The sequence below is a fragment of the Coloeus monedula genome, assembly GCF_965178545.1.
Source record: "Coloeus monedula genome assembly, chromosome: 1".
Taxonomy (NCBI): domain Eukaryota; kingdom Metazoa; phylum Chordata; class Aves; order Passeriformes; family Corvidae; genus Coloeus; species Coloeus monedula.
In genome coordinates, this window is record NC_138781.1 from 65,928,245 (window position 1) to 65,954,760 (window position 26,516).

General features: G+C 37.6%; 1 protein-coding gene across 1 annotated transcript in view; it reads right to left on the reverse strand.

The window, feature by feature from the left end:
* CDKAL1 (CDKAL1 threonylcarbamoyladenosine tRNA methylthiotransferase) overlaps positions 1 to 26,516 on the reverse strand; it is a 379,155-nt gene that overhangs the window by 18,789 nt on the left and 333,850 nt on the right. Inside the window, exons 14-15 of the mRNA XM_082282699.1 lie at positions 8,378 to 8,461; positions 4,199 to 4,363 (exon numbers count right to left, since the gene is read on the reverse strand). Coding sequence (XP_082138825.1) covers positions 4,199 to 4,363; positions 8,378 to 8,461 — 249 coding nt within the window. The remainder of the gene's footprint in view (positions 1 to 4,198; positions 4,364 to 8,377; positions 8,462 to 26,516) is intronic.

Sequence of the window (26,516 nt, forward strand, 5' to 3'; positions counted from 1 at the left end):
CATGGATGCATTATAGAAACATGAACTGTGAACATAAAATAATCATGACTGGGGATTAAACAGCCTGTTAAAATTATTTTTTTTTCTCTCGCCTTAATTTTCCATCTGATTAGAATTTCCCACCAAAGGCCCTCAGACTTATGGGGCTTCGATTCTGGCAATGCATTGCAACTCTGGCAGGTAGCCAGCCCTTTATTTTTATTCCTCAGCTCTTTGGTCTTTTCTTCATATATTTCTCATCTTGCACTACTTTTTTCCTCTAGTCACAGAACATATGTAAACAACCAGAATTATTTTTGGAGTATAGAAGCATAACATACTCTATTTCTGGTTTTAACAAGAGATCATATTCTTTCAGATTCTTACTTTTTTTCAATGATTAGCTTTGGGCAAACGTTTGTCTGTAAACAGGATACATTTATTAGGTATTTTACTTTATGCTGCTGAGAAACAGTCAAGATCTCTAAATATGGCCAAATAAAATGAATACAAATATAAAATGCTTTTTAAAATTAGATTACATTCAGACTGTTGACACACACTGCTGACTTTTCAAAAATATTATCCAACTATAATATACTCAACACTATGTGCATTGCAAACCAACCTCCAAGTCCTCAAAGACAAGTTTACCAGAGTGCTTAAGAACATAGAAGACATGCTAAATTGCTTTTCTGAATCTCAAAATGCTGAAGTGCACCCTTAATGCTTTGTCAACTCCAAGCCTGCCTCAATGAAAGGATGTAACATCTACAGCATTTATATCTTCTTTTTGTTCCTGTGAAACTTAACAGAACTAAATCTTGATCAAAGCTTTGAAATACTTACTCACTGATATTTGTAATTGCGGTTAGTAACTCATGACAAGTTTGTTTTGTCTGAATGTTCATTTTAAGGTTACTGCCTCTACTTTTTAATGTCCAGTTCACATACATCCTATGCTAGATTTACAAGAACCAAATAAAAAAATGCCTTTACGTGTGTTCATGCTTCATTGACTTCAACTTTCACCTGTATATCCTCTGCAATGTATGTCTTCTAAACACGGTTCTATTACTAAATCAGCAACTGCACATTTTAAACCCAAGTCAGTCTACAGTAGATCTCAGCCAACTGAAATTTCCAAATGTGTTTGCCTCCCCAAATAGCCCCCCTGTAAAATTTTGGAACTTGGAAACAGCACTCTCTTTTGAGTGGCTTTTATAAAAAAATTCATGCTGAAGTAAAAAATGCATTTTACTACTTAGTATGTCCACTACAATCACTAAATCTGATTGCTTTGACAGTTTTTAACCCAAGCTGCTGACTCCAAGACTATTCTGTCCTTCCTGTCCCAAATTCTGCCACAGACCCTAACCTTACTGAATGTCAAGACCTTGTTCTAAGCCCATCTACTTGGTTACAGTGTTTTCCTTAAAGAATATAATAACTGTAAGACATTCTACGTCATTAGTACATTAATGGATATATATATTAGCTGTGTTCTTCATATGCTGAAAAAGCATGAAATGCTAATAATACTCTGAATTAATTCTGTACATATTTGCCTCCTTACTTGTCACAGATATTCAATGTGTGAATATTTCATGGATTGTCTAAATTGTCCTTTGTGTTTTAGCATTTTGCATTCCCTCTTTTTCAGTCAAATCTGTTGACTCCAGTTGGCGACCTACTTCTTTTATTTCTTTGGACCAATTTGCTGCCAGAGTCATGCAGCCAAAATGGTAAAAAAAGGCTACAACTGTTCCTTCAGACACACATGTTGCTTGTGGTGCTCCCTCTGAATTTGTCAGAAAAAATTATTCAGGATTATGTATCAGATGAGAAAGAGAGCACATATCTGCAGATAAGCTCTGATCCTTTGGAGTACTTCTTGCAGCATCTAAAGAAATATCTTCTTGCTTAGGATGAGTTTTTGACTTGCTTTGACATCCTCAGATGATGGTACTCTCAAATGATTAATTTCCTTAAAAACTAGTTTCAAAAGCTTTCACTCTTTCTGTGAGCATTCCTCGTTAGACAGAAGTACAGCTGTGACGGATTTTGAAACACCTTTTTTGAATACGTTTTTTGAAACACTGTGTCCTATCCAAGTTAATGAAAATACTGTTAACTGTAAGCAGACCTTAATTCTTGCTCATTTGTGTGCACAGTGGAAAATTTATCCAAGATTTTAGTTTATCTTTTTCTGCAAGCTGCAGAAAACCTAGCAGAGACACTTGGGATCTTATTAAAGATCCAAGATATTTTGCTACTTTTGAGTGAGTATCTGAATTCATCCGTTCTGAGTTGCCTCCTTCATCTTTCCCCAACCTGCCATCCATGCATGCAACAAGCTATAAAGGGTTCACATGACCCTCATATGTTGTTCCTTTTATCTTGCTCAAAGCATCTTTAGTTGGAACTATATGTCTTGAGCACACGCAGCAGGAAGTGCTTCCCAGCAGTCCAACCAAACAGAGCAACCCAAATTGCATCCTGCAGCCAGCCAGAAACCCAAGCTAACTTTTGTGGTAAACTGACTTTTTTTTTCCTGGAAACCTAAAGAAAGTTCCTGAGTTGCTATTTATATGTATGATTTTTCAGGATGAACTTCCCACTAAGAATTTCAGTTCATGTTCTATGTATTATACATTGGCCAAGTGTGATTAAAAGCTTTCAGCTGCAGCTTCTATGTACTAAGGATGTTCCATTTACTGAAATACTGAGATTCTATTTTTCCATTAAGCAGAAGTTCCTAACATTTCCAGTGGACCAATCATAAATAATATACTCCCTTGAAGGAGCACTGGTAACCATGAAAGTCAGGAAAAGCAATTTGCCTTATCATTTGCTTGCTGCAGCCATTTACAGGGGAATTCCAAGTACTTGTTCATGCCTATCCAAAGGGCAGGACCAGATCTATGTATCTCAATGAGTCCCTATGGAAATTATCAGTATCCTTGATTTTAATAATTTTATCCCTCATTTTTAACAGAAAAAAATTCAGTCAAGAGTCTGCTTGCTTGTCCCCATCTACAAGCTTCTGGCAGCACATACTCAGTTTAATGACAGTCTTGGTTCTGTTCCAGAAGATTATTAAAAAAAAATGTTCTGATGAAAAAATCAGCTGTGTTTAAATAGCTACACAGTCCAACCAGACAATTTGAAGGTTTTGGCTGTTTTTTATCTCTTACAGACCCTTATCAGGCCAATATACGCATACACACAGACAATATTAATGGAGAGCTTAGTAATGTGCTTGTGCTTAAGTGTCATGATCTGCTGAACACATTACAGTAGGTGCATTACAGGGAGTGCATTATTGCTGCTCTACATTTCCACAGCCAGGCTTATCCAAGAGACCAGGGAGCTTAGCTTAACACTGGTCACCTCAGGTATGCCTTGATGATGTATTTTAAATGTGACTACTTAGAACATAAACAAGGGTATGTATATACTTTAATACTTGTCAGCAATTTACTGTAAAAGCAGTAATGTGGCTGATAAACTGCCAATTATCCTTCTTCCATGTGCTACATATTTTTTGGAGATCCTAACAACAGTGCTGGAGAAAGGACATCAAATGATGCTTAGAAATGTGATACACATTTTCATTTCACAGTCCATCAGTTTTTACAACTAGAGCTCCATGAAATGTATGAGAATACTTGGCTAACAGCCATATCTACTGAGGTGTAAAATAAGAATCAGATCTCTTTTTTAAGAGTTTCATTTTCTTTACATGACTAAATCAGATGTTGACCTTTTTCCAAAATATATTGTAAGTATTCCATATCTCTACCCATCAATTAATTTCGGATTTCTGAATCGTGTTTAGACCTGTTTTAACAGATATGTAATCAATACATATTTTTTTTAAAAACAGCTTTGTAAAGAAAAGTAAACTGATTCGTCCTACATTGAATTATATAACTACTGGTGTTTAATCTTTCCAATTCTAGTGAGTTCTTTTTCCATATCGCATCTTGAAACAAGAAACAAGTGTATTATTGCCTTTATAGTCAGCAAAGTAAAGCTACAGGCATCAGCAAAAACATATTTTGAATTCAGATTTCAATCTGTCAGAAAAGATTAAAGCTTCATGCATATATAAATGGGAACTATAAAATAATAACAGATACATAGCATGGAATCATTTTGCTTGAACAGCTGTGGATTTACCAGCGTAGTAAAGCAGAAAATGTCTTTTACTCACCTCTGTTAAACCAGAAACTTCTCCTTTTGCTAACGGTCTGGTGATGGATGCAGTGTGAACTCTGGCATCTGATACTGGCTGCCCCTTCATAAAATGTTTCCCAGCTTCATAAATATTCACTTCAACCATCTTACCCATTAACAGAGGATCCTTTGGCACAAGAACCTTTCAAATAAAATAAAGACATTGTTACTAAATACCACAAGGAACATTAGAGTCTCTATTATCCACTTAGAAAACAGATTTTTGATAAACATCAGAGAAAATCCTCAATCTTACACATTTTAGTCACCAGTGTACACTACAGCCCCTGACACACTTGACTAGTAAGATCTCCAGCTTGCATTCTTCAAGAGCTTTGCTGTGTTAGCTCAGCTCTTTTCGACTCCAACCGATTCCTTAAGTCATGTTTTTTGATTGATGAGAAAGTTTGGCCTGAGTTGCAGCTTTTGAATCCAAACCCGAACAGTTCCCAAGGGCATTTGTACTACACGGTTCTAACAGACTGCTGCATAGCTTCCTATTTCCATGTCCATCCCATGACATTTAAAAAGAAAAAAAAAAGTTTTTGAGTCTGTAAAGGCTTTAGGACAGAAATTATACCCTTGTTTCTCTTTGCACAAGCCTTTATTTTGATTGTGCAGATCCTTCACAGCTGAGATGCATGACTGACAGTGAATGCCTGTAAAAATAGACGAGTGTGTTTCTTGGGTCAGCAGCTAATGCCACCCCTTCCTGAATTTGCACAACTATGATATCAGACAGTCCCACTTCAGAAAAAAGACAGCACATAACAGACACGTTCCTAGGTCATGCATTTTTAAAAAGAAGGAGCCCTACATACAGGAGCAACACTTTTTGCTGGAAGAATAAATGGAGTTAAAACGGCTCTAAAATAGATAAGCAGTTGAAAAAGAAAAGTAGTGTAATTTCCTGATGAAATTACATTTTTTACACTGTTTACAATGAAAAAATTGAATCACAGGGACACATTTAATCACATTTACTTGAAGCAGAATCACAGGATGGGTCAGGTTGGAAGGGACCTCAGAGGGGTCATCTGGTCTAATCTCCCTGTTCGAGCAGGGTCATCGTAGAGTACATGGCACAGGACTGCATCCAGTTCTGGAATTTCTCCAGAGAGGGAGACTCCACACCCTCTCTGGGTAATCTGTCCCAGTGTGTGGTCACCCACACAGTAAAGTTCTTCTTCATGTTCAGGTGGAACTTCCTGTGCATCAGTTTCTGCCCGTTGCCTCTTGTCCTACTGCTCAGCACCACCAAGAAGAGCCTGGAAAAAGCCTCCGGACACCTTCCCTTCAGATGCTTACGGACATTGGTGAGGTCCCCTCTCAGTCATCTCTTCTCCAGGCTGAACAGGCCCAGCTCCCTTGGCCTGTCCTTGAAAGAGAGATACTCCAGTCCCTTGAACATCTTTGTTGCCTGCACTGGACCTGCTCCAGAAGCTCCATGTCTCTCTTGTACTGAGGAGCTCAGAACTGGACACAGCCTCACCAGGGCTGAGTAGAGCTTTTCAAAGACAATGATTGCATCTTTATATCTTGATTCTTTGATGCTGAAATTGAAATGCCTTAAAATGGCTTAATTTTCAAGACTACATGTGCAGAGGATTTTCAGAGAAAAAATCTGTGCCACCCACATTTGGAGGGCCTTTTGTTGCCAAACACCGCCTCTTCATTTTCACCTATCACAACTGTTGACCATCCCCCTTGGAGGAAATCCCCACCAGTGCTTTCCCTTCTTCCCTGAAAGCTCAAGGTGTTCATGACTGTGTTTCCAGATCCCAGGATTCTGCTGAGCTTCCTAAGCATCTTCCAAGAAAAGCAGACATCTTTGCCTTTCAGAGACAGGCAAGCTGAGACTAACCAAACACAAAACCAGGATCCTAATGCTGAGACTGTGTTACAATGTCACTGGATCACAGTTATTCCCATGTAATTCATCTTGGGCAAATTTAAATCAAAGGGAAATTAGGGAGCTGAGTATATCACTGGGCTCATGACCTCTGTAAATTTTCTATCTCCTCATGCAAAAGGGCAGTAACCAAATATAAACCCAACTTCAGAAAAAGAAAGAGGTTACTTAAAATAACTGTGAGGAACCGTAAACAACCAAGCATCCAGGCTTGGCATACACTCAGATATTTTTTTGATATAAGTATTTGTTCAGAAAAAAAATCCTTAACCGTATTTCTAAGAAACTAAGCTATACCAGCAGAAACTCTCAGCTTGGCTGTTGACCTGGCAAAGCACTCTGGTCACTTTAGACTACTCTGCTCAATGTAAACTATATCACCTAAGCCTCCACAAATGTCAGCTGCAGCTCCACCAAAGTCAGCCACTGAAGCTCTATTGACGTGGGTCTAGTAGCAAATCCTTCAGATGACCTCAGTGAAGACAGAACACATTTGATAACTATTTGAGTTAACAGAACACTATACCAGGACTCTGAGCTTCAACTTCCAGTAATATATAATATGATATTTAGACTTTAGAGTGGTTTTCAATTTACTGTGATTGAATTTACTGCTATTAATCTTAGTTACTAGCACTGATTCTTGTGCTTACCTGGGTGAGCAGTAGGATACTATCCTTGTGAAACATGCCACACATAAGATTTTAGGGAAAAGATTTACATTTTCATAATGGAAAGCATTTCTTCCCAAACAGAATTTAAAATGATTCCCTACGTGACCATTTGTATTTCATTAATTCTTTACCAGTCCCACTCATGAGCTGTATTAGGTGCTGTAAAAACACACCACAAAACATCAACACTTTTTTTCCTGTACATATTACTTTTCTTTTAATAAAGCTTCCATAAAACAAGCATTGAACAAAAAAGCCTAAGAAATTTCTTTTTAATCTCCATGTGGAAGACCATGTTCCTCAACTCTGACCGCTAAGTTACAAAATCAAGGAGCAGCGATACATAAGACATAGACAGAAGTTGGATATGTAACAAAAAAAGAGATTCATCAAAAAAAAAAAAAAGGAGAAAGTGAGAAAAAAAAATTAATGACCCAGATATCTAACAGAAACAGATATTTCAAGAATAGCAATGTTACTTACTACTAAGGGAAAAAAATAATAAATAAATGCTGTAACATAACCCAAAACCAGAAGAAAGCACAGCCATCCTTAATAGTCTCTCCAGGTTCAGCAAACTGAATACCTAATGGCAACAAAAGCAAACTGTAGACAACTTAGTGCAAGAAAATGGAGAATAAAAGCATGATGATTCAGGAAAGCCAATTTTATTGGTTTTAAGCAAATCATTGGCTTTTGAGCAAAAATAACAGTTTTGTGAAATAGATGTTGTACTTCCTTCCTAGCTCAAAGATGTTTTTGTGTGGCAAGAATTTATCTACAGAAAGTACAGAGAAGGAAACAACAAAAACTAGAAGGAATGGATGCCATTCAGGGGGACCTACACAAGCCTGAGAAGTGAACCCACAAGAACATAATGAAGTTCAAACAAGTCCAAGTGCAAGGTGCTGCAGCTGGGTTGGGGCAATCCCAGACATAAGTACAGACTGGGAGAAGAACTCACTAAGAGTGAGAATTTTCCTGCTGAGAAGGACTTGGGGATGCTGGTGGATGAGGCTGGACGTGAGTCAGCAATGTGCATTTAGAGCCCAGAAAGCCAAACATGTCCTGGGCTGCATCCAAAGAGGGGTGGCCAGCAGGGTCCCTTCCAGGCCAAAACATTGTATGATTCTATGAAATACAACATATCACACTGAAGTGTTAATCTAAAAAAGTTTCTGACCCTTCTATTGTTAGAATTTTTTTTTTTTTTTGCAAATTGCATTGCCTGAAACACTTTTCAGAAAGATGTATGCAAATTTTCATGACTCAACTATTCAGAAATCAATGCTTTGGGGACACAGAAATTAAAATTACTCCAATAATTAACAGATTCTTAAACCACGCTGTATAGTCAAACATCCACCATATATTTCTTAACATATTTTCAGGTAAATTATATTTACAACACAGAAACAAAATATCTCATAAAAAAGTCTTGATGGTCACATGTTTCCTGAAAAATGCTTCTTATTTCTTGACTAGTTTTTTTTTTCATCCTGACACACTGTGTTGCTGAGATTATCAGAAAGCAAAGATAAAAGATGTTGTTTGGTTTATTTAACTGTACCTGCTCATAGAAAGGATTGTGAGCAACATAGTAATTGGAGTCAAAGGATTCTTCTGTTACCAGAACTCTCTGCCTCTCACCAACCTGGAAAATAGAAGACAAAAGACGACTCAGAAAGCAAAACCGATGAATTTTACTGAGAAGAGAACTGCAGCTACAAACAAATGCCCTTAGAAAAAATCAAATTCTCTGAGGAAATTCTGTATCAGCAAGAAAGTGGAGTAGAGAACACTCTATTTACAAGAGTCTAAAACTGACAGGGTTTAAAGTCCGAATCGAGGGCTAGAACTGAGGGAGTAATAGCCTAACACGAAAGTCCAGTTCAGAAATATAAACTGATTTTTACTTATTAATATGACAGCAAATAAAAATGTCAGATGTGAACAAAGTCCATTCATCTTCACCCACCTAATGAAAAAATTCTGCAAACATCACCAAAAAGGTATCTTCTCTTTAAAAGCCACACTTGCTATTTACAATGCTAGGGCATCTCCTTATCCCCACTTGGTGATCTCACTTTGCTGTATGAGATCACACTGATTTCCATGACAGTGGAGCCAACACTGCATATTACAAAGACTCAAGAAGAAGAGGTTTTAACAGCTCACAGACCCAACACATTAAAGGCAAAATAAACACTGATATGAAAAGACCTGTGCTTCAATTATACTTCCCAAATTCCAAATGCACTAACACAGTTTAAAGGAAGCACCAGTTTTAAAACTAAATGGAAGTTAAATCGAAGACGCCAAGACAAATCAGTTGCATTTAGGGGCCAAGCAGATATGGAACAAAATCTGGTTCTCCCCAAAGTTCAAAATCCCCCACATAACACCTCTGGTCTTGTCCATTACTGAGTTTATGATGAAGTGTATAGCTTAATTTCTGCAAATCTGGAAGGACATTTAGCTCACATTTTCAGTCTGACCCCATCTCTACTTTTTCCATCTAAATGTGCTCTGGAATATTTCCAAACTCTTTGACAAATGCATTCTGCAATTTACAACTGTCTAGCAAGTTAAATTTACTCACTGCTTTTATTACTATTCTGAGACTCAAAAAGGTTTCACATTTTACTCCAAAGTTAGAATATCTATGAGCAAAGTTACATTCCCCTCCCCTCTCCCTGAAAGACTCCCACCACATCCTAGTGGCAGCTGTTACACACAAGTTTTAAGACCTCCATAGTAAGTTCCATGTGAATCAGCAAGATGCAGAGTGGGTAATAACATTTTGACTCTTTAAGGTACAAGCAGTAAAACATAAGATTAGAATTTTCTCTTACAGTTAATGGCAGAAAATAGAATTTTAAGAAATTGAAATAGCAATGTCACATCTACATTACAGTATATATATATATACAGACACATATATGTATACACACGATACATATCTAATTCTCCACTTGCTAAACAGAAAGACTTCACAGAGTAACTCTTGCCTTCCCTTCCTCATACATTTATCTGGAGCATTTCCACACTAAACCCTGGAAAGCAAGGGAGACAGCGAGCACCCAGTTCATTTCCCCAAAGGCAGTTAGACTTCACTCCCCAGCACCACAAGTTGTGGGGTACACAGCAGAAGGGGCAAAATCCCTGAGTTCCAGACCTAGTAACAGAATCCTAATAGTAGAAAATATGTATATTTCTGCATACTTTTAAGAGGTCTTTAAGACTTGTTTATAGCACATTTAGAATTTCCATTCTCTGGGAAGTCTGCAATTACAAATCACAACAGATAAAACATACTCAAATTTTAGTAAAAATCCAATGTTACCAACAGTATGGGGTTTTTTTATTATTACTTTCAAGGAAACAGTTATTAAATTCAAATCCCCGGAGGAGATTTGCAAAACATGTCAATAAGGCACTTGAGATAACTACTCCAGTAATAAGATTACAGAGAACATTTCCCCTAAACTGAGAGGTTTTGTTACTTCTACAATATTTGAGACCACAGCTTTTAAAAATCACAACTCAACATCTGCTGTAGCACTGAAGTGCTGAAGTCTCAGATGTCCTGCAATATTATGAAAAAGAGGAGGACAGAGTGTTAGATAAGCAACATTCACCCTTGGGCAAACATGCTACCACTGAAAAGCACCAAGGCCAACCACTAAGTCATGTCCTCACATCATATTTATTATTTACCAACACCGAAATTTAGCAAAAGCGGCTTGAAGCAATATTGGGTCTATAACTCATTTTTCAGTTGTCTTGTGGTTCCCTGGGTCTCTCTGGTCATAACAGACTGCCTTCATCGTGGCTATGAACCCTGCCTGTGAGGCAGACTAGGCTACATGTGTTATCTTCATACTCTCAGATAACAGAATGGTAAGCATACTATGCAAAAAAAAAAAAAAAAAAAATCAGAGGGAAGAAGAAAAGAACACCTGTGTTAGATCATTTGATGTAAGCTGTGGTTTCTTCAGAGACATGTTGCCGGTTTTTTTCATCTTTGCCTCCAGGAGCCAAAAGAGGTCAGGTCTCCACGTCTCAGTGGGCCAGAGGGAGAGCTTCTGAGCTCAGAATTTCTTGGGAATGGGAGGAAGTCAGGAAGACTGAATTCATCACATAGCATCAGAATGGCGGCATTTAAATTGAGGACCAGACGTTCAGAGGAGCCAAACAGCCTGTACCCATTTACAGTACATGCAGACAGACAGACACACACGCACACACTGAAGACTCGCATGGCACACTGTAAGGAACAAAAAGTAAACCCAGTAATTGTCCACTTGCTGAACTTATGGATCTGTAGCCTTGGGCAAGGCCGAGCTCCCAGAGAGATACAATACTCAGCTTTTTGCAGACTCTTGCCATAACAACAGGAAAGGAAAATTCCATTTAATGAGTTAGGCCATTGCGTATTCATGATCTACAAGACTAATTGGCTACATGCATTTGTAAGACAGAAAATTACTATCTATCCTGCATCCAAGTATAATTAAGAAGAAATGTAAGTACGCAGAATGCAGCTTTGGTATTGAAATTTGTTCAAAAAGTGGAATATGTCATCATTTCTGCAATTATTCCCCTGGGATCTCTAAGTGCCTAAGTTTCACCTCTCTCAGAATTTAAATATGCAGAAACCAGACATGATATCTAATAACAGTTATAATTATAATAACTTTGATGATTTTTTTTTTCAGGCATGTAGCAGCAGCAGTAGTTCAGTATCTTATTTTTATTCCTATTCTTTCATCTGCTTCCACAGGTACACATGAGTTCTCAGGGAACTACAGTTCTGCCAAAGCATTTGGAACTGAGGCAACTCAGCCTTGGCATCTCGATTTGGAAAGGTTTCCTATAAAAGCATTATTTTTTTCTTTATGGATGACATTATGAAAATATTTATGAATGACATCAAAAAAACCTTGCCCAGCAACCTCCCCCATGCCAAGGGGGACTGGTCACATAACTTACAGGAGGGCAGCTTGCTTTCACCAAAAACAGTGCAACAATCACCGCTGGTCTGATCACTTCCTGCACTGCAACAGTTACCAGGAAGTTTGTAAATCTCAGAGTTAGTAATCAAATCACTTAGGAACTTTTATTTCATTTTCATTTATCCTACAGGAAATTCTGACATGATAATTCTTTAACTCAGTTTTTCCTTTACCGGAAACCACGAAAAGCAGTTTTTCCAGCTGGCTGATTTTATAAAATAAATGAACAGCAAGAAATGGCCAAAATCCTTCTTGGCTGCAGTCAAACTAAGTTTCTTTTTTAAACCAAAACTGACTGAATCACATAAAATACAAGACTGATTTTTAAACTCTAGAACAGTTTGCATGCCAAGGACGGTCCCTTTTTACATGCTTTGACAGACTATTGCTACGTAACATCAACAGTGGTGCCTGCTGTGATTACACTTAGCTAATGCATACCCCCCTAACTTTTTTTTTAAGTCAATTAAGACTATGATTGCACATTTTGGATTTGTTACTTACTACAGCCAGAGCATGTGGCCCATGAACTTTCTCAACATTTCCTTATCGTTCTTTTACCTGCATTTTATCAGCTTTGTTTTTAAGAGCCTCTGATTGGCTAAAAAACCATAAATTAATAACCACTGTATTTCTGTATTTCTCCCATAGAAGAAAGCACACTGCCCATGCAGCATCTCCACTGATTTAGAGACACTGGTCAAAGCCTCCTTCAGGCTAAGTTGAATTCATAGTGGAATTGGTAAGCATGTCTCCATCTGTCTTGAAGGAGGCTGGCTTGGATTCTGACCCAAATCATTATGGAACATACTTAGTACAAGGCTTGGAAGCCACATAAAAATCTGCTTTCCTGTATTTGTTATTTAAATGTGTCATAAAGCAAGCAGAGAAAAATACACACCATCACAATCTATGTGTGCATTTCTTAGCATATTATTCTGATGTATAGAATATTTCTGGTAAACATGCATAGTTGACCTTTATTAAGTATAACAAAGTTTAAGCAAAAGCAATGTAGAAAGTGTTTATTCTACATCAGTTTTGGTTTAATTCTCTTCTGATTTTTCATTTGTGGTCTAATTATTTTGAATAAATTTTAGTAATTATGCAGACTGTATTCTTCACTATAAAGCAGAAAAAACCTGATGGACCTACTTTTTATAAATCATGTGAATCCTTCTGTAAATAGAAGCCAAATTTCTTGAAAATTATAATTAAGCATTCTCTAGGTCTTCTGTTTACATATTGTAGGTGTTTTCTACGCTTGACAGAGAAGTCAGTGTGCCACAACCTCCCTGTAAAAGAGATGACGTTTCTAGAAACTTATGACATGGTCCTGTTTTGATGATACCAGAACACATTTCTTTTAGAAATCTCCTTTTTACTGCTTTATTCTGCTATGCAGCACTGCTCCTCCAAAATTTAGAGTGTACACATCCCTCCCTTTGTGAAGGTAGTATTGGAGACAAAGTATGGACTTAGAGCTTTTCTACAAAGTTGTTAGGGATTTAAATGTGGATATTGGAAAGCAGTAACATTAAAATAGTTCAGCTCCTGAGCATGGCACTTTTTATGCTGGGATAAATATACTTTTCTAGCACACAGCATAGACAGCTGCCACTTCACTAAGGTTCATGTTACAGCTGCTGTCCAATTCCAGATGGGTAAATGCCTCCTTTTTTATTATGTTATGTTCAGTGCATAACCCTGCACAGAAAGACAGCAACAGAGTGACACGAATATTTAGAGTTCCATATCTCTTACATCATAAAATAATCAGTCAGATTAATCTTTACAACATGTGTCTGGCCCATTTTACACCTGAAGAAAGAAACAGAGAACCTGACCACTCCAGTGCTGCAGAGCAAGCAGCTGTATTCACTACATGGACTTCATGTATTCCTACTTCCTCCTCCCACACCTAGACAAAGCTGCCTCAATCCTACAATGCCACTAATTAGCAACAAAACCAAAATTCTCAGTGTTTTTCCTGTACTTACATTGCTCAGGGTTTTTTCAACCCCGGAAACACCACTGGGTGATTGTCTTCACACACAGGAAAGTATTCAGCTCTTAACTAGTGAACTCTGGAAACCCAGTAGAAAAGCAGACAATGTTCAGCAAAGTGTCTCATTTCACCATCAACCAATACAGCTGAATTTGTTAAATCATCACTATCAAACTGCCCTTCTTTAAACAGAGCTGCAGATTTTTTTGTTTTTAAAAGATTGCATAGAAAGTATGACTTATGAAATATTACCTAGGCAAATGTATTTTTTTTTAATTTTGTTTTAGGCACACTTGCTTCAGCCACACTGCTCTTTCCACAGCATCATTCAAAATTCAGAATGGACACAGGCAACAGATGCCCACAGAAAAAACTATTTCAACCATTTTCCAGGCTGGCTTGAGGCTGTGCAAGCTGGAAGGAAGGATTAGGTTTAAATTAAAAGACAGCCAGCTCTAATCATACACAATCAACATAACAAAAAAGTGCCTCAGACCTTCAGCAGAAGGCACTGCAGCTCATTAACAGCAAGTGAACACCTTCTCTTTGGTCCCCTTACGAATTTGTTGGCATAGTTATGGGGGAGGGAAAAGGTAGGGAGAGAAAGAGGTGAGAGACAGACAGATAGAAGTAGACTGCTTCTGCTTTCTTGGCCCACTGCTCACGCTTCAGGGTAAATAGATCCTTTCTATTACTGTGCACCTGCATCTGACTGCTTCATTCTGATTTGGTCTCCTGCTGGGAAAATGTAGCTTCTCCCAGCACATACAAACCCTGCCATGCAGCTTAGATGAAAATTATATTCAGAGATGTGAGCGGTGACCTAAAAATGACAACTGGTCCTCAAAATATCTTGATTCCTTTTAAATTCTGTAAGCTTGCATTTTGCTTGTCTCTCCTTTTCACTGCCTAGAAAAGGGGTAATAAAAGTAGTATGTTGACAACCCTGTCATACTACATTTCTAAATTTCATTGACTGCGTACAATATTATAAAAGGAAAGTAAGTTTTCTGAAATGGGAGATACATATCGCCCCTGAAAGAGGATTCTCTCATTGGATCTTTCTGTTGTAAACCTTGGCTTAAGCAGCAAAAGGATGAGGTGTCAGAAACTGGCTTTCTTCTGGATCCGGCACATCGCTGCTAAGACACTGTTTTCTTGAGCTCTCTGAAATGCATTTCCACACATGTAAAATCCAACTCTGACTGTTACACAGAGGAGTGACCACAGAGGTGGGGAAGTTGCTACAGCAATATAAAATACTCTGTGCAAAACTGGTATTTGAGACTATCGGGTAGCATAAGCACTCAAGCAACTGCCTTAATTTAATACTCACAAAAGCCTCTCCCTCAATCTCTTTTTCAAATCATCTAACAAACCCCATAAAACTGTGGCAAATACCTACAGAAAACATCTAAATAAAAATATTATCTCAAAATAGGAACAAGAAACATCTGAGAAGGTCTAAAATATGTTTAAGGTCTTCCTTTCATATCCATAGCATTTCACAAACAAAACAAAAGAAACTAGACAAAGAGTCTACCCTTAAGAAAACTTAACATTTAAATAAAAGTATAGGAAAGCATACTATCAATGCTGATTTTATAGAATAGAAGATGGCCTTTAGGAGAATCTTTATAAAATATTTTCAACTTCCAGCCAATTTGGCAATCAGATGGATTATGGTGACATGAATAAACAAATATTTGGGTTCTTGAAATTTTATTTTTTTTCCAATAACAAGCTAAGCCTGTAGTGAAATGAGGCAACCAAGCTTAAAAGAATGATGGTCTTTGTTAGGAAAGGCCATCCTTATGCTTCTTCTGTGAAATTATTTAGAATTATTTAGATTGGGTGTTTTTGCTGGAAGCAGTTCCTTAAGATACACTGCGTATTTCCAAGTGATTTAAGCACAATATGAAGTGGTAGTTGCTAAGGCAACAATATGCAATTCCTGCTTCGGTGATCTCTTGTAACAGCTGCATAAGCCCAGGCAAGTATCAGTTATATGAGAATTTATACATCAGCTTGGTAAATACCCTATCAAATAACTTCTCCAGGAATTGCTCAGGAACTTGCAATACCAAACTATTTACTCAGACTAAAGTCTTGCCTACACGACGGAAATAGAAGTGCTCAGCAGTGGCTCTGTCAGAAGGGTGCTGATGGAGCACAGACGGACGCAAGGCTGTGTTCAGCACCAGCAGCTGTGGGAGAGAATTGCCAGGAATAATTAAAGGCCCCAACGTAAGCATCACTTCAGTAAATCGCAGGCTGAGCCACAGGTTACTTCCTCACAGACAAAACAAAGCAGGAAAAATTTAGGAATAGATGAAAATACTGGATTTGAGAACACAGATGACAAAGTGAACACGGCACTGATACGAATCAAGAGTCAGTTCTGTCTCGCCTCACATGATGCTGGTATCCCCCCAGTAAGACTGGGTGCTCCTAGAATGCATCTGTAGTCTGATATCTTTTAATCAAATACACCAAAAAAACTGCAAGAAAAGCCTGACTTCTCTCCAAAATACCACTACGATTTTTCTGCTCATCCTACAACTGAGGCCAATGTTCTCTGTTCATCTCATCTGAGAACAAAGGGAGAGCAGATGGGATAAAACAGAAAAAACAAAGGTCCAAAATGACCCTGTATGCAAAGCCAAACCCAACTCTCCCCCCAAATCTATTAAAATATCTATTAATACATTTATACATTTAACAACACACAAAACATGTAACATAACATTGCTGCAAGTTAATTAACTGAGAATACAAAATGGTGGCACTAACTGAGAGACTTAAAAAAGGGTATAAATATGCAACAGCTTTCTTTTCTATAAAAACTCCTCTTGCCTACACAAATCACAGGCTACTAAAAAAAAGCATCAGAGCCTGTTAATGTTAATGAGGATAGGATAATGATATTATTTTCTTTTATTTTGAAGGTAGACACTATGTGATCAAAAATTACACACTTCAGGGGGTTTCTTCAGTCTAAGGCAAGGTAAGACCCTAGAACTGCTGACACTTCTAGTGGCATAATGCTGAATGACAAATAACATCAAGGGCTTACAGAGGGACTAAAGTGAATGAGTCATTAAATAATGATAAATGTAGTGTGACTTTATGTTGTTTAGAATTTAATAGCAACTACTGTCAAACTAGCTGTGATGCATTTTACTATTTTTAAACTGAATGCCAATTATTTGCATCTAAAAAAGGTAAGCAAAAGAAACACCTCCTCATTAGCACACTAGAATGGTAATTCTGACCAATTCTTTATTATCCATTCAAGGAAAGGAAATCAGTTCAAGAAAATTGCAAGATAAATCACTTCTGTTCTAAAACAAAAAGAAAGACATTACTACTATGGACCTTTCTAATGTCTTCTCCATAACCTATCCAGTTCTCAAGGATAAGCATAAAGTTAGCACAGGAACCTCAACTGGGTGCTGTTGTGTATGCCTGAGCACACTACTTTTTGCATGACATCAGAACAAATATGTCAGATTGAAGGTTTGACTACTCAGTAAATTCTCTTCACCATATACGCCACTCTGTACAACTTTCTCTTTAAAAAAGCCCTTACACAGCTCAGACAGTAAGAAGTACTTAAAAATTGGAAGACACTAGGAATTTCTACAATCCTTCAAATTAAACAGCAACACCCTTTCCTGTAGCTGGATTTTAACATGACAGAAAGAGGAACCAGCTGTACAATTTAACTGCAAGTGAAATTAATTATTGAGGTCAACAAGAAACACGCTAAAATTTCTAACACAGGTGTTAAGACCACATTATAAACTGTTTAAATACAAAGAATTACAGTGGTGTCAAATATTTTGTCTGTAGTGCTGTGCATATCACATCACTAATCAGACTATTGTGTTCTCACCTAGCAGGTTTCCAATTCCACACCAAGTGTACTGGTTATCTTTTCAATTAAGCCAATGGAATGGTTTGGACATACACACTAAACAATAAATACCTAGACAGGCCTGAAACATCTTACGGTACAAAGTCTTTGCTAACAGGAGAGAACTAGGAAAAAGAATGATCAGCAACTGTGTGACAGATCTTTTTAACCCTCTCTGTGGGTATGGCAAGAGGGGTGATTTAAGTGTACATGAAAATGGGGATTCAGAGGGAGATTTACAGATTGTTCAGCAGTCTTGAACACGTACAAGGAAGGAGTGGCCCTGCCTATCACTATGATTTTTGCAGACCATCCACAAAGGAGGTTGACAGCTGTGAAACAGAGCCTCAAGAATAAAGGATTTTCTTATGCCTCTGTGAAAAAAGTCTACAAATACAAATAGAAATGTGCCATGTAAATACAACAATTCTCCAAGGAAAAAATATTTCAAATTTCTGTTTATGCTCCTTCCTTTCTGTAAGTAATCTCCCATTAATCACAGTGAAAATGCAACAGAAAATCAGAGGCACAGGAAACAAATCACCATTCATTAAAAGAAATGTATTAATGAATGTAGCACACTAGGCAGAAATCACTGTTGTATTCCCACAACTGCTGTAAATGCTGTATTCTAATGTTCTCAAAGCCTGACTCATGAAGGTATCAAAATTATGTAGAAGTACTTGTGAGAAAAGTTCACACATTTGTTTTTGCCGTTGCCTTTGCTCCATCTTGGATCATATCAGAATGCCAATAGGATACACCATTTTATTGTCCTACCCTGCCCTTTTTCCTCTTCTGTGTTCCCACCTTTCTGAGTATTATTTTCCCCTTACTTGACTGGAATGAAAAAACAGTAAGACTAAACAACGTTCCCAGTCCTGAGAAGAACTCTTGAGCAAGTGGAGACTAAGAACTCAAGAGCAGCAAGATTTCTCCGGGCTTCTTTCCTCCTTATACTGAATTGCTCAACGCATAGTTTTATTATGCTTTTCTACCATGCCTGGCCTAAGACAGTTGTTCTTTTTATTTTCCCTGAAAATTGTTCTGCTCCTGAAGGGACTCTCATGTATGTGAACATGTCTCATGTATGCAAGAAGTCAAGCACAAACCATTGTTTCAGTTTCCTCCATGTTGCAATGATCCAAACATGGAAGAGGAGAAGTGATGCCCCCATGAAAAAAATGCAGCTTACTGTTTTCCATTTTTAAAATCTACTCCCCTTTCCCCTCTTACACCTCTCCCTCTATTGTACACCAGTAAAGGCAACAAAACCATAAACTACCAGATTCCAAAGGCAAAATGCTAGAAATTAACTTGAAATTGCCTTTTAAACAACTGCGATGGGGCACAAAATCTATCCAGGCCTAGGTCTTGTTAGTCCCTCTTACACTCTAATATCTAGCCATGAATTCTCCAAAAAGAATTCTGGATCCAAATCAGCCTTGCATCATTTGTGTTTTACCTCTATGTCAGAAGCAGCAAGAAGAGTATAAGCTACTTTCTGCGAGGAGATCACATAAAACAGGTATGTAAGACAGGATAAAAGAATGATACTTAGATTTTACACTGTTTTGTGAAATTATGAAGACGAAGTTGCTTGACACAGTAGCTGTAGCTGGGTTCATCAGCTATACTGGTGAACAGGTCTCGGCTGATGGAAGTTTCGTATTGCCCAAGCAAAAAAATATTGTCAAGAGTGCCGGCATGGTGTCTGGAGTATTATTATAGCATACTATAATGAGAAAGAAATGAGAATGAAGCTTACTGTCCAAAAATAGAAGGCTCAGGGTTAAAAAGATTTAGGACTGCTCCTTTCTCCTAAAGGATGTGGTAGAAATGGCACCACAATTCACCACACTAAAAAAAGGTCATATCTTCACATAAACTAGTTATTTTGATCAGTTCTAGCTAACATAAAATTTTCGCCAGATCTCCTGCATCCAAGTGAATCTCCACATATTTGCACTTCCATCCTACTATCTTTCCTACGTAATATGTCCAAGACTATACAAACACCTCAGGGTCGCACAGGTTTTTTAGGCTCTAGAAACTTGACAGGGATTACCGTAATGATGGGGATTGGTGATGGAAAACTGCGCAAATGGTGGCAACAGAACTCAGCAACACAGAGGCATTGCACTGGTTTTGAAGAATTAAAGGGCAATTTTTGTCCAGTGAGAAACTCCATTCAACCTTCAAATCAACATTTTAACTGTGAATATCAGCAGCTTCACCATTAACATGAAGTTGGGCATACCCTTATATTGCTTTTTGGTTTTCAAGATCATGAATTAAAACAACTTACAGACATGTCTGCCAAAAAAGCTCTGCCATTTCATAGAGAGGATTTTGCTATTCCATCATGCTTGAATGCCAGTAGAGAGAGTAGAGATTTTGCTATATTTTTTAAGGAATACTGTTAAACTCTGAAGAGCGCTTCTGATAAAGGAAATATTTGCCCTTTCATTTGTTCTGTATAATAAAGGACAGAATTTCTTCAGGTAGTATGAGATAACTGGTCACATTTGTATTTCAAGCACTTTGAAAATACATCTTTCAACTTCTGTCATAAGAATTCTGACCATGTAATAGATTTGCCAAACATTTTCCCAAATAAACTTCTTCAAGCTGCAATGCAGTGAGATAAGCCAGCACGTGTGCCACAAGTGACCTGATGGTCCTTCTAAAGGCGAAAAAAAGGCTCCTAAAACAAGAATTAATTCTAGGTTTTTCCCAGGTTTTTTCCTTTTATGACAGCCAGATGGCAAGGCAGGAAATGGAAAGGCTCATGACTATTAGTACCCAGCAATCCTCACGGCAAGAGAAGCCTGACGCTGCCAAAGTCCAGTATTTATGAATGACATTAACAAATGGGACTGATTAAAAGAAAACAAGGACTTCATACAGAGGCAAAGAAGATGAGGGGTCTTGGTAAGTCATGCAGTAATTTTTCTCTCATATAAAGAGTCCATTGCAAAGAAAGGGCCTAACAGGTTTACCCTTATTGGTAATAATTGCGCACAGTTGATATTCCCTTTGCTCCAGGGTTGAAGAAAAGGTAATGCCTCACTTTCTGGGAAATTATTCATGACCCAGCTTCAGTGAAGAAGAGGTTAGCGTCTCAGAGAGGTTGAGATGAGTTATATGATCCAAACTCAAGAAAGCATGAAATAAATGCAGAACCTGGGAGAGAGGATATGCCATTTCATTTACACAAAGAGAAAGGAGATTGAACGAGGAAAGAAGTCAGCAACAGAAAATCTGTTTATGAAGGAAGCTGATCAAGTAGAACAGAGTACCTGGAAGGGCTTTTTGCAAAACACAGATCAAATAGCATTATCTGCTCGTACTTCAGGCTTCTCATGCATCAAGTATAAATTATTGCATGGAAGAGAACATGCTTTCAGAATCTGTTTATTGAAGAGAGTCAGGCAAAGAGTTTGCTGCACAGCTCTCAGAGAGAATCAGCTTTAGGCCTTGTCACATCAATGATTTATAGGGTGACACTAGGGAAATCAATTAAGCTCTCTACGCGCCCCAGATTTCCCATCTGTAAAATAGGGGCAAGCTGTTATTCAAGGAGAGTGCTTTTCCATTTTCTAGCCTTCCTTCTTGTGTTTGGGTGGTCATTATTTTGTTCATTTCTACACTATTAAAATTACTAGTTTTATGTGGATGTGTTTTTATTTTGGCATTAGAATATACCTGTTCTTGCTTCATTTTAACTATTTTGTTTTTATATAAATTCATTCTATAATTTTAGCAGCAAGATCAAAAATATGGCATACAGTGTGAAGGGGACACATACTTTTCCTAGAACACAGATCCTTCAGGAAGCTATTAAAGAAATCTCATGGTAGGCATGAATAGAAAATCCAAATATAATGAAGTCAGGCAAATGTGGAAAACTGCTGTTTATTTTCACTTTAAATTGTTTAACAGTTTTGCAGCATTTTAGCACTTCAAGAGTTAGTGATTCTTTGAAAAAAACTGCATAGAAAAAAAAAATTGACAGAATACAGTCTAATCCTCAGGCATCTTGGAAAAAAACCCCACACGGTTCCCCTTGGGCTACCTGTTTCATAGATTTTCTTTGTTTGTCCTCTGGTGTCCAAAGAGTAAGAAATTCACCATTCAGAAGGAACATCTAAATAAATACCTTGCTGAGGTTTTAGACTGGAAAAGGGAACTCAGTCCAGGGCATTGGTAGCCTTTCTCTTCCTATAGACAGACTTAAAATACATTGGTCACAGTTGCCTTCATCTTTATACTATTCTACACTGGTTAAAAATGGGGTAAAGGATAGGAAAAAAAAAAAAAGCAAAGTAGTTCAGAAGCACAAAAATCTAATTATTCATGAATGGCTGTTAGGAGGGCTTGTATCTATACAATGCTTTTGCCTGTACTAGGAAATGCACCCTTTTGCTTGTAGAGGTAATAATACATTCAACTTTTAAAAGTGGGAAGAAAAACAGCTAAGGAAATGTTTTAAAATACAGTTTCTGTTTCAGTATAAGATGCTGCAGTCTCTTCTTAGGAGGAAGCCAGTGTGAATGTGATTGGTGGATACAGTAATAAGGATTTTTTTCTGTCCCTGCCACCTGAGCCCTCTGTTACACTGTGACTTGCATGAAGGATAACCATATAACTGTGAGGCCATCAGAGTCTGACTCTAGCCCTGCCATGGTTTTGAAATTCTCCAGCAGACAGCAAAATTTCAACAACCAGGTTCTTCAATTATATGAGGACTGGGAGATTAATTTAATGTGTTTAGATACTTGTCTTGCCATTGCAAATGTAATCTTCTTACTCAAGACACACCAGCTGCCTTGGGCATTAGGAAGAAAATTATTATTCTGCTATGCATGGAATGGTGCACAGGACATTGGCTGAAAATAAAGAGAAATGACAGTAAAGCAAACATCAGTTTGTGGTTACACTGAATCCTCAGCAAATGGCAAATGACTCTGAACTGGCAAATCCTTTTATCGTTGCAGTTTTTACAATAATCTCAAATCTCTCCTTTATCTGCTTGCTTTTTGGCTTGTTTAACACAGACTGATGATCAGTGAAGCAAAAGATTTAGTTTAAAGGTGTCAGGTAATATCTACCACAGAGCTGCCATTGCTCTTCAAACTGGCTTTACAGATAAGAGCTGGCTGCTCACTGGGTGGCCACTACAGTATTATTCGAGAAAATATCTTGAGGTGTTCATATTGGCAACCGGGTTACAATATACATGTGTCCAGAAATGTTATCTAAAGTCAGTGCGAGGTTAACAGTAAATATGTATGCTTTGTATACAAGATACGATTCCAGGAGAAGGCCGTGGTTGGGTGGTCTGATTTAAGCAAATCAAGTTGAGTCATATCATGGAGCTGTCTATTTTTATTGTTTTGTTTTGTCCTTAACAAATCCTTTTAGCTATGTTGAGTATAAGGTACTTTCTGTTTTTAATCCCATTGCATTATATTTTTAAAGAAAGCATGCCTCTGATCTTCGTAAACTTCCATTTAGGTGATTTAATCCCCCTTCTTCCACAGGTTGCTCTTTACACAAATGGCACTTTCTCCTCCTTGGACAAAGCACTCTGAAATGCTGCTGCAGCTCATTCGGCCAGTGCAATGTTATATCCAACAGCAACAGTGTAAATTATAGACAAACAAAGCCATCTTGAGCGTGATCTGGAGACCTGAAGTATGTAGCTGACTGGGGGACACTACATGGCCTTCAACAATTGCTGGTTATAGTGACAGTGTTTTGCATTTCTGACGGCTCCAGCTGAGCACTCGCAAGCTGGAAGTCACTAATTCTCACATGAAATTCTGAAAATACTGTATTATTGTTCATGTGTGTGTTACTGAAATAACAGACCACACAATAAAACTGATTTTACATTCACCACTCAAGTCTGAGTAACATTTTTGTCATTTAGGTTAAGATGGGATAAGGTATCTCAAGTAACAACAGTTGACGTTTTCACAAAACCAGTCTGAATCAAGATCAAAGCAGCACCTACTTGTTTTTACTGCATTCAGGGTTTGAAACTGATTTCTATTTCTTGTGCATTTGCTTGCGGCAGTTAAAAATAAATGATCAGTTTAAACAAACAATTTGAAAAGAAAAACAGATAGAAAGGCAAACTCTATTCAGAACTTCAATGTGTTCCAAAGAGAATTTCAGTGAATGCACAGCAAAACCCCATAATTTAAATAAATATTAATTTTATGACAAACTGATGCAGCCTTTCTGAGAATTATTTTCTTTAAAGACCATAATTGTTGTAAAGTACACAAGGGTAAATGGATAGTGAGGACAGAATTCTCACTAGGAAATACTAAAATTAGAGCAGGAAGACTGCATACTTTGCATTGCATACACCCGATATTTGGATTATGTAAGAAATAGTCACCAGTTTAGTCAAAAGGAATCTGTTTAAAAACAGAAGGACATTATATACAATTATTTAATTATTTGAAGAATGCAGGGATTCCTCAGTACAAGCGTACCGGAGCTGCACATAAGCTGTACATATGGATGCAATGCAATAAATCAGACACAAAAATGTAGCACTTGAAAGTAGAAAGACTGCTTCTTTACAAAATGTAATACCACATATTCCCTGCTTTCCTAGAATTCCACTGACAACTTTGAGCTTTTAGAGTAATGGGTTTCACCCCCTGAACACATGCCACAGAAGGCTGAGGGAGGCACTGCACACAGTTCACGATACAGGCTGGAAACCTAAACATTTGGTTGCACCATATAAAAGAAGAAACACATGTACAGCGAATCCATCTGACATTTTCACACTTATTTTAGAAGATCTCTTCAACTTCCTCATGATTTCAGTCTACATTTAGTTCATTACTAAGTCCTGCAATTGCAGAACTAAAATTAATCAGAATCCCATTTACTTTCTGAAGAGCACTCAAAAGTCTATGATTTTAAATTAATTTATGCAAAGAGAAAAGCTCTTGTCTTTGTAAGTATAATTCTAAGCCATATAAATCGAAAGTAAAGCTTTAAACCCGTAATGACCCCTTTTCCATCCAGTCTTAAATGGAATAATTAAGCAATAACTTCCATTCCATCTAAGTACATGCAGCAGTGATGGGTGTCTGCTTGCTGACTAAAGCCTGAAGCATTTAATTGACCTGTGGGAGCTGATTATTGAAAGTATAGTCATATGGCACAGAAGCTATCTACTTTTTGCTAGAAGAAATCTTTCAAAGTAATTAATAATGTTGGTAATTTAAAAAGATTATGCATAACTACTCACTATGAACAGACAAGCTGTAGTCAGCAAGCCTGTTACAGATTTTTAAAGATAATAATATCTGTAGGTGTACTCATTTGGGTTGTAAATTTGACTGCTCAAAGTAATAGAACAAAAATGAGTCACTGGCCAAGGGCTCAGTTCAGAACTCATGAATTATCTCTGGATTTTCCTGGAGAGACTGACAATAAGGCATCCCTCACTTACTGTGCTACAATCTGATGTTTGCTATTTATATCCTTGCAGCAGTGTTTAGAAAACTCCTAGGTAAATGAAATTCATACAGTGGCAAACAGAATACCTGCTGTTTCAGATATCCTTCATAGTTGCCTACAAGAACAGGCCAGTATTAGAAAAGGCACTCTTCTTGAAGCATGTGCTCCAAAGTCATGAGACCACTGGGAGAGATTACTCTCAGATTACTCTACAGATAATGCAACATAAATTCACTTTCCTTGGCTAATCTGCACTGCACACTCAAAGAGGATATATAACTTCTGGGGGAAAAAACTGGAAAAAATTTGTCTACTAGAAAGTGACGGTGTGTGACAAGAAGGAATTTAGAAGACATTTCTTTGGAAGCTCTCCTCTGTCTAAAGAATAGCAAAATAAATTCACTCTAAGTATTGTGTCCATTGCTTGCTGTTAATAGATACTGCCTCTAGAGTACTGGGATCAAAAGCAGATTAATCTTTTCTTAGCATCTCAATGTCCAGGTGATGTCTGAATACCTCCTCAGCTAGACTTTCTAAAACAACAAAGAAAAATTACAGAATGTAAATATCCAGTAACAATCATGAAGTGCTTAGCATATTGGAAGATGAATACTACTTGGTTTTCTACCTAATAATCCACCTAAAAAAACTATCAGGTCCTAACACATCTTGGAAGAGAGGAGAAAACTTGGTAACAAACAAGAAAAAGCAAGCTGCTCCTACTAAACTTTTCCCATAGAACAGCTGAGAAAGACCCAAAGGTCATTGAAAACCCAGTTCAGCAGTCCTCAAGGGATTGTCTATCCCTTGGCACTAATGTGGACCTTTCAATGGGAGCTGATCATTGTAAGCAACTTCTTAAGAGGTAACACTGACCACACAGACCTGGTGGAACTCAGACTATCAGAACTCATGCCTTACAAAAATGACCACGATCAGTCAGAAAAAAGAAGGCTTGGCAGCCAATCGTTTTCTTTTGATTAAAGACTGGGATGTGGGAAGGAGGGGTATGGTGGGTTTGTTTGTTGTTTTTTTGCTGTTTGCTTATTTTTAAATATCTGTCAAAAGTCAGGGGATAAGAGAAAAGTGCTAAGTACAATAAATACTCCTTGGTAAAGCCCTTTATCCAGTATAGCATAAAATACCATTGGATAAGATTTTGCATATATATATTTGGGACAATAACAAATATATTGTCACATCCTGGTAATGAAATGGGAATAGTTTCTAAGAGACAAGCTGCAATATCTCAATTTGTTGGAAGCAT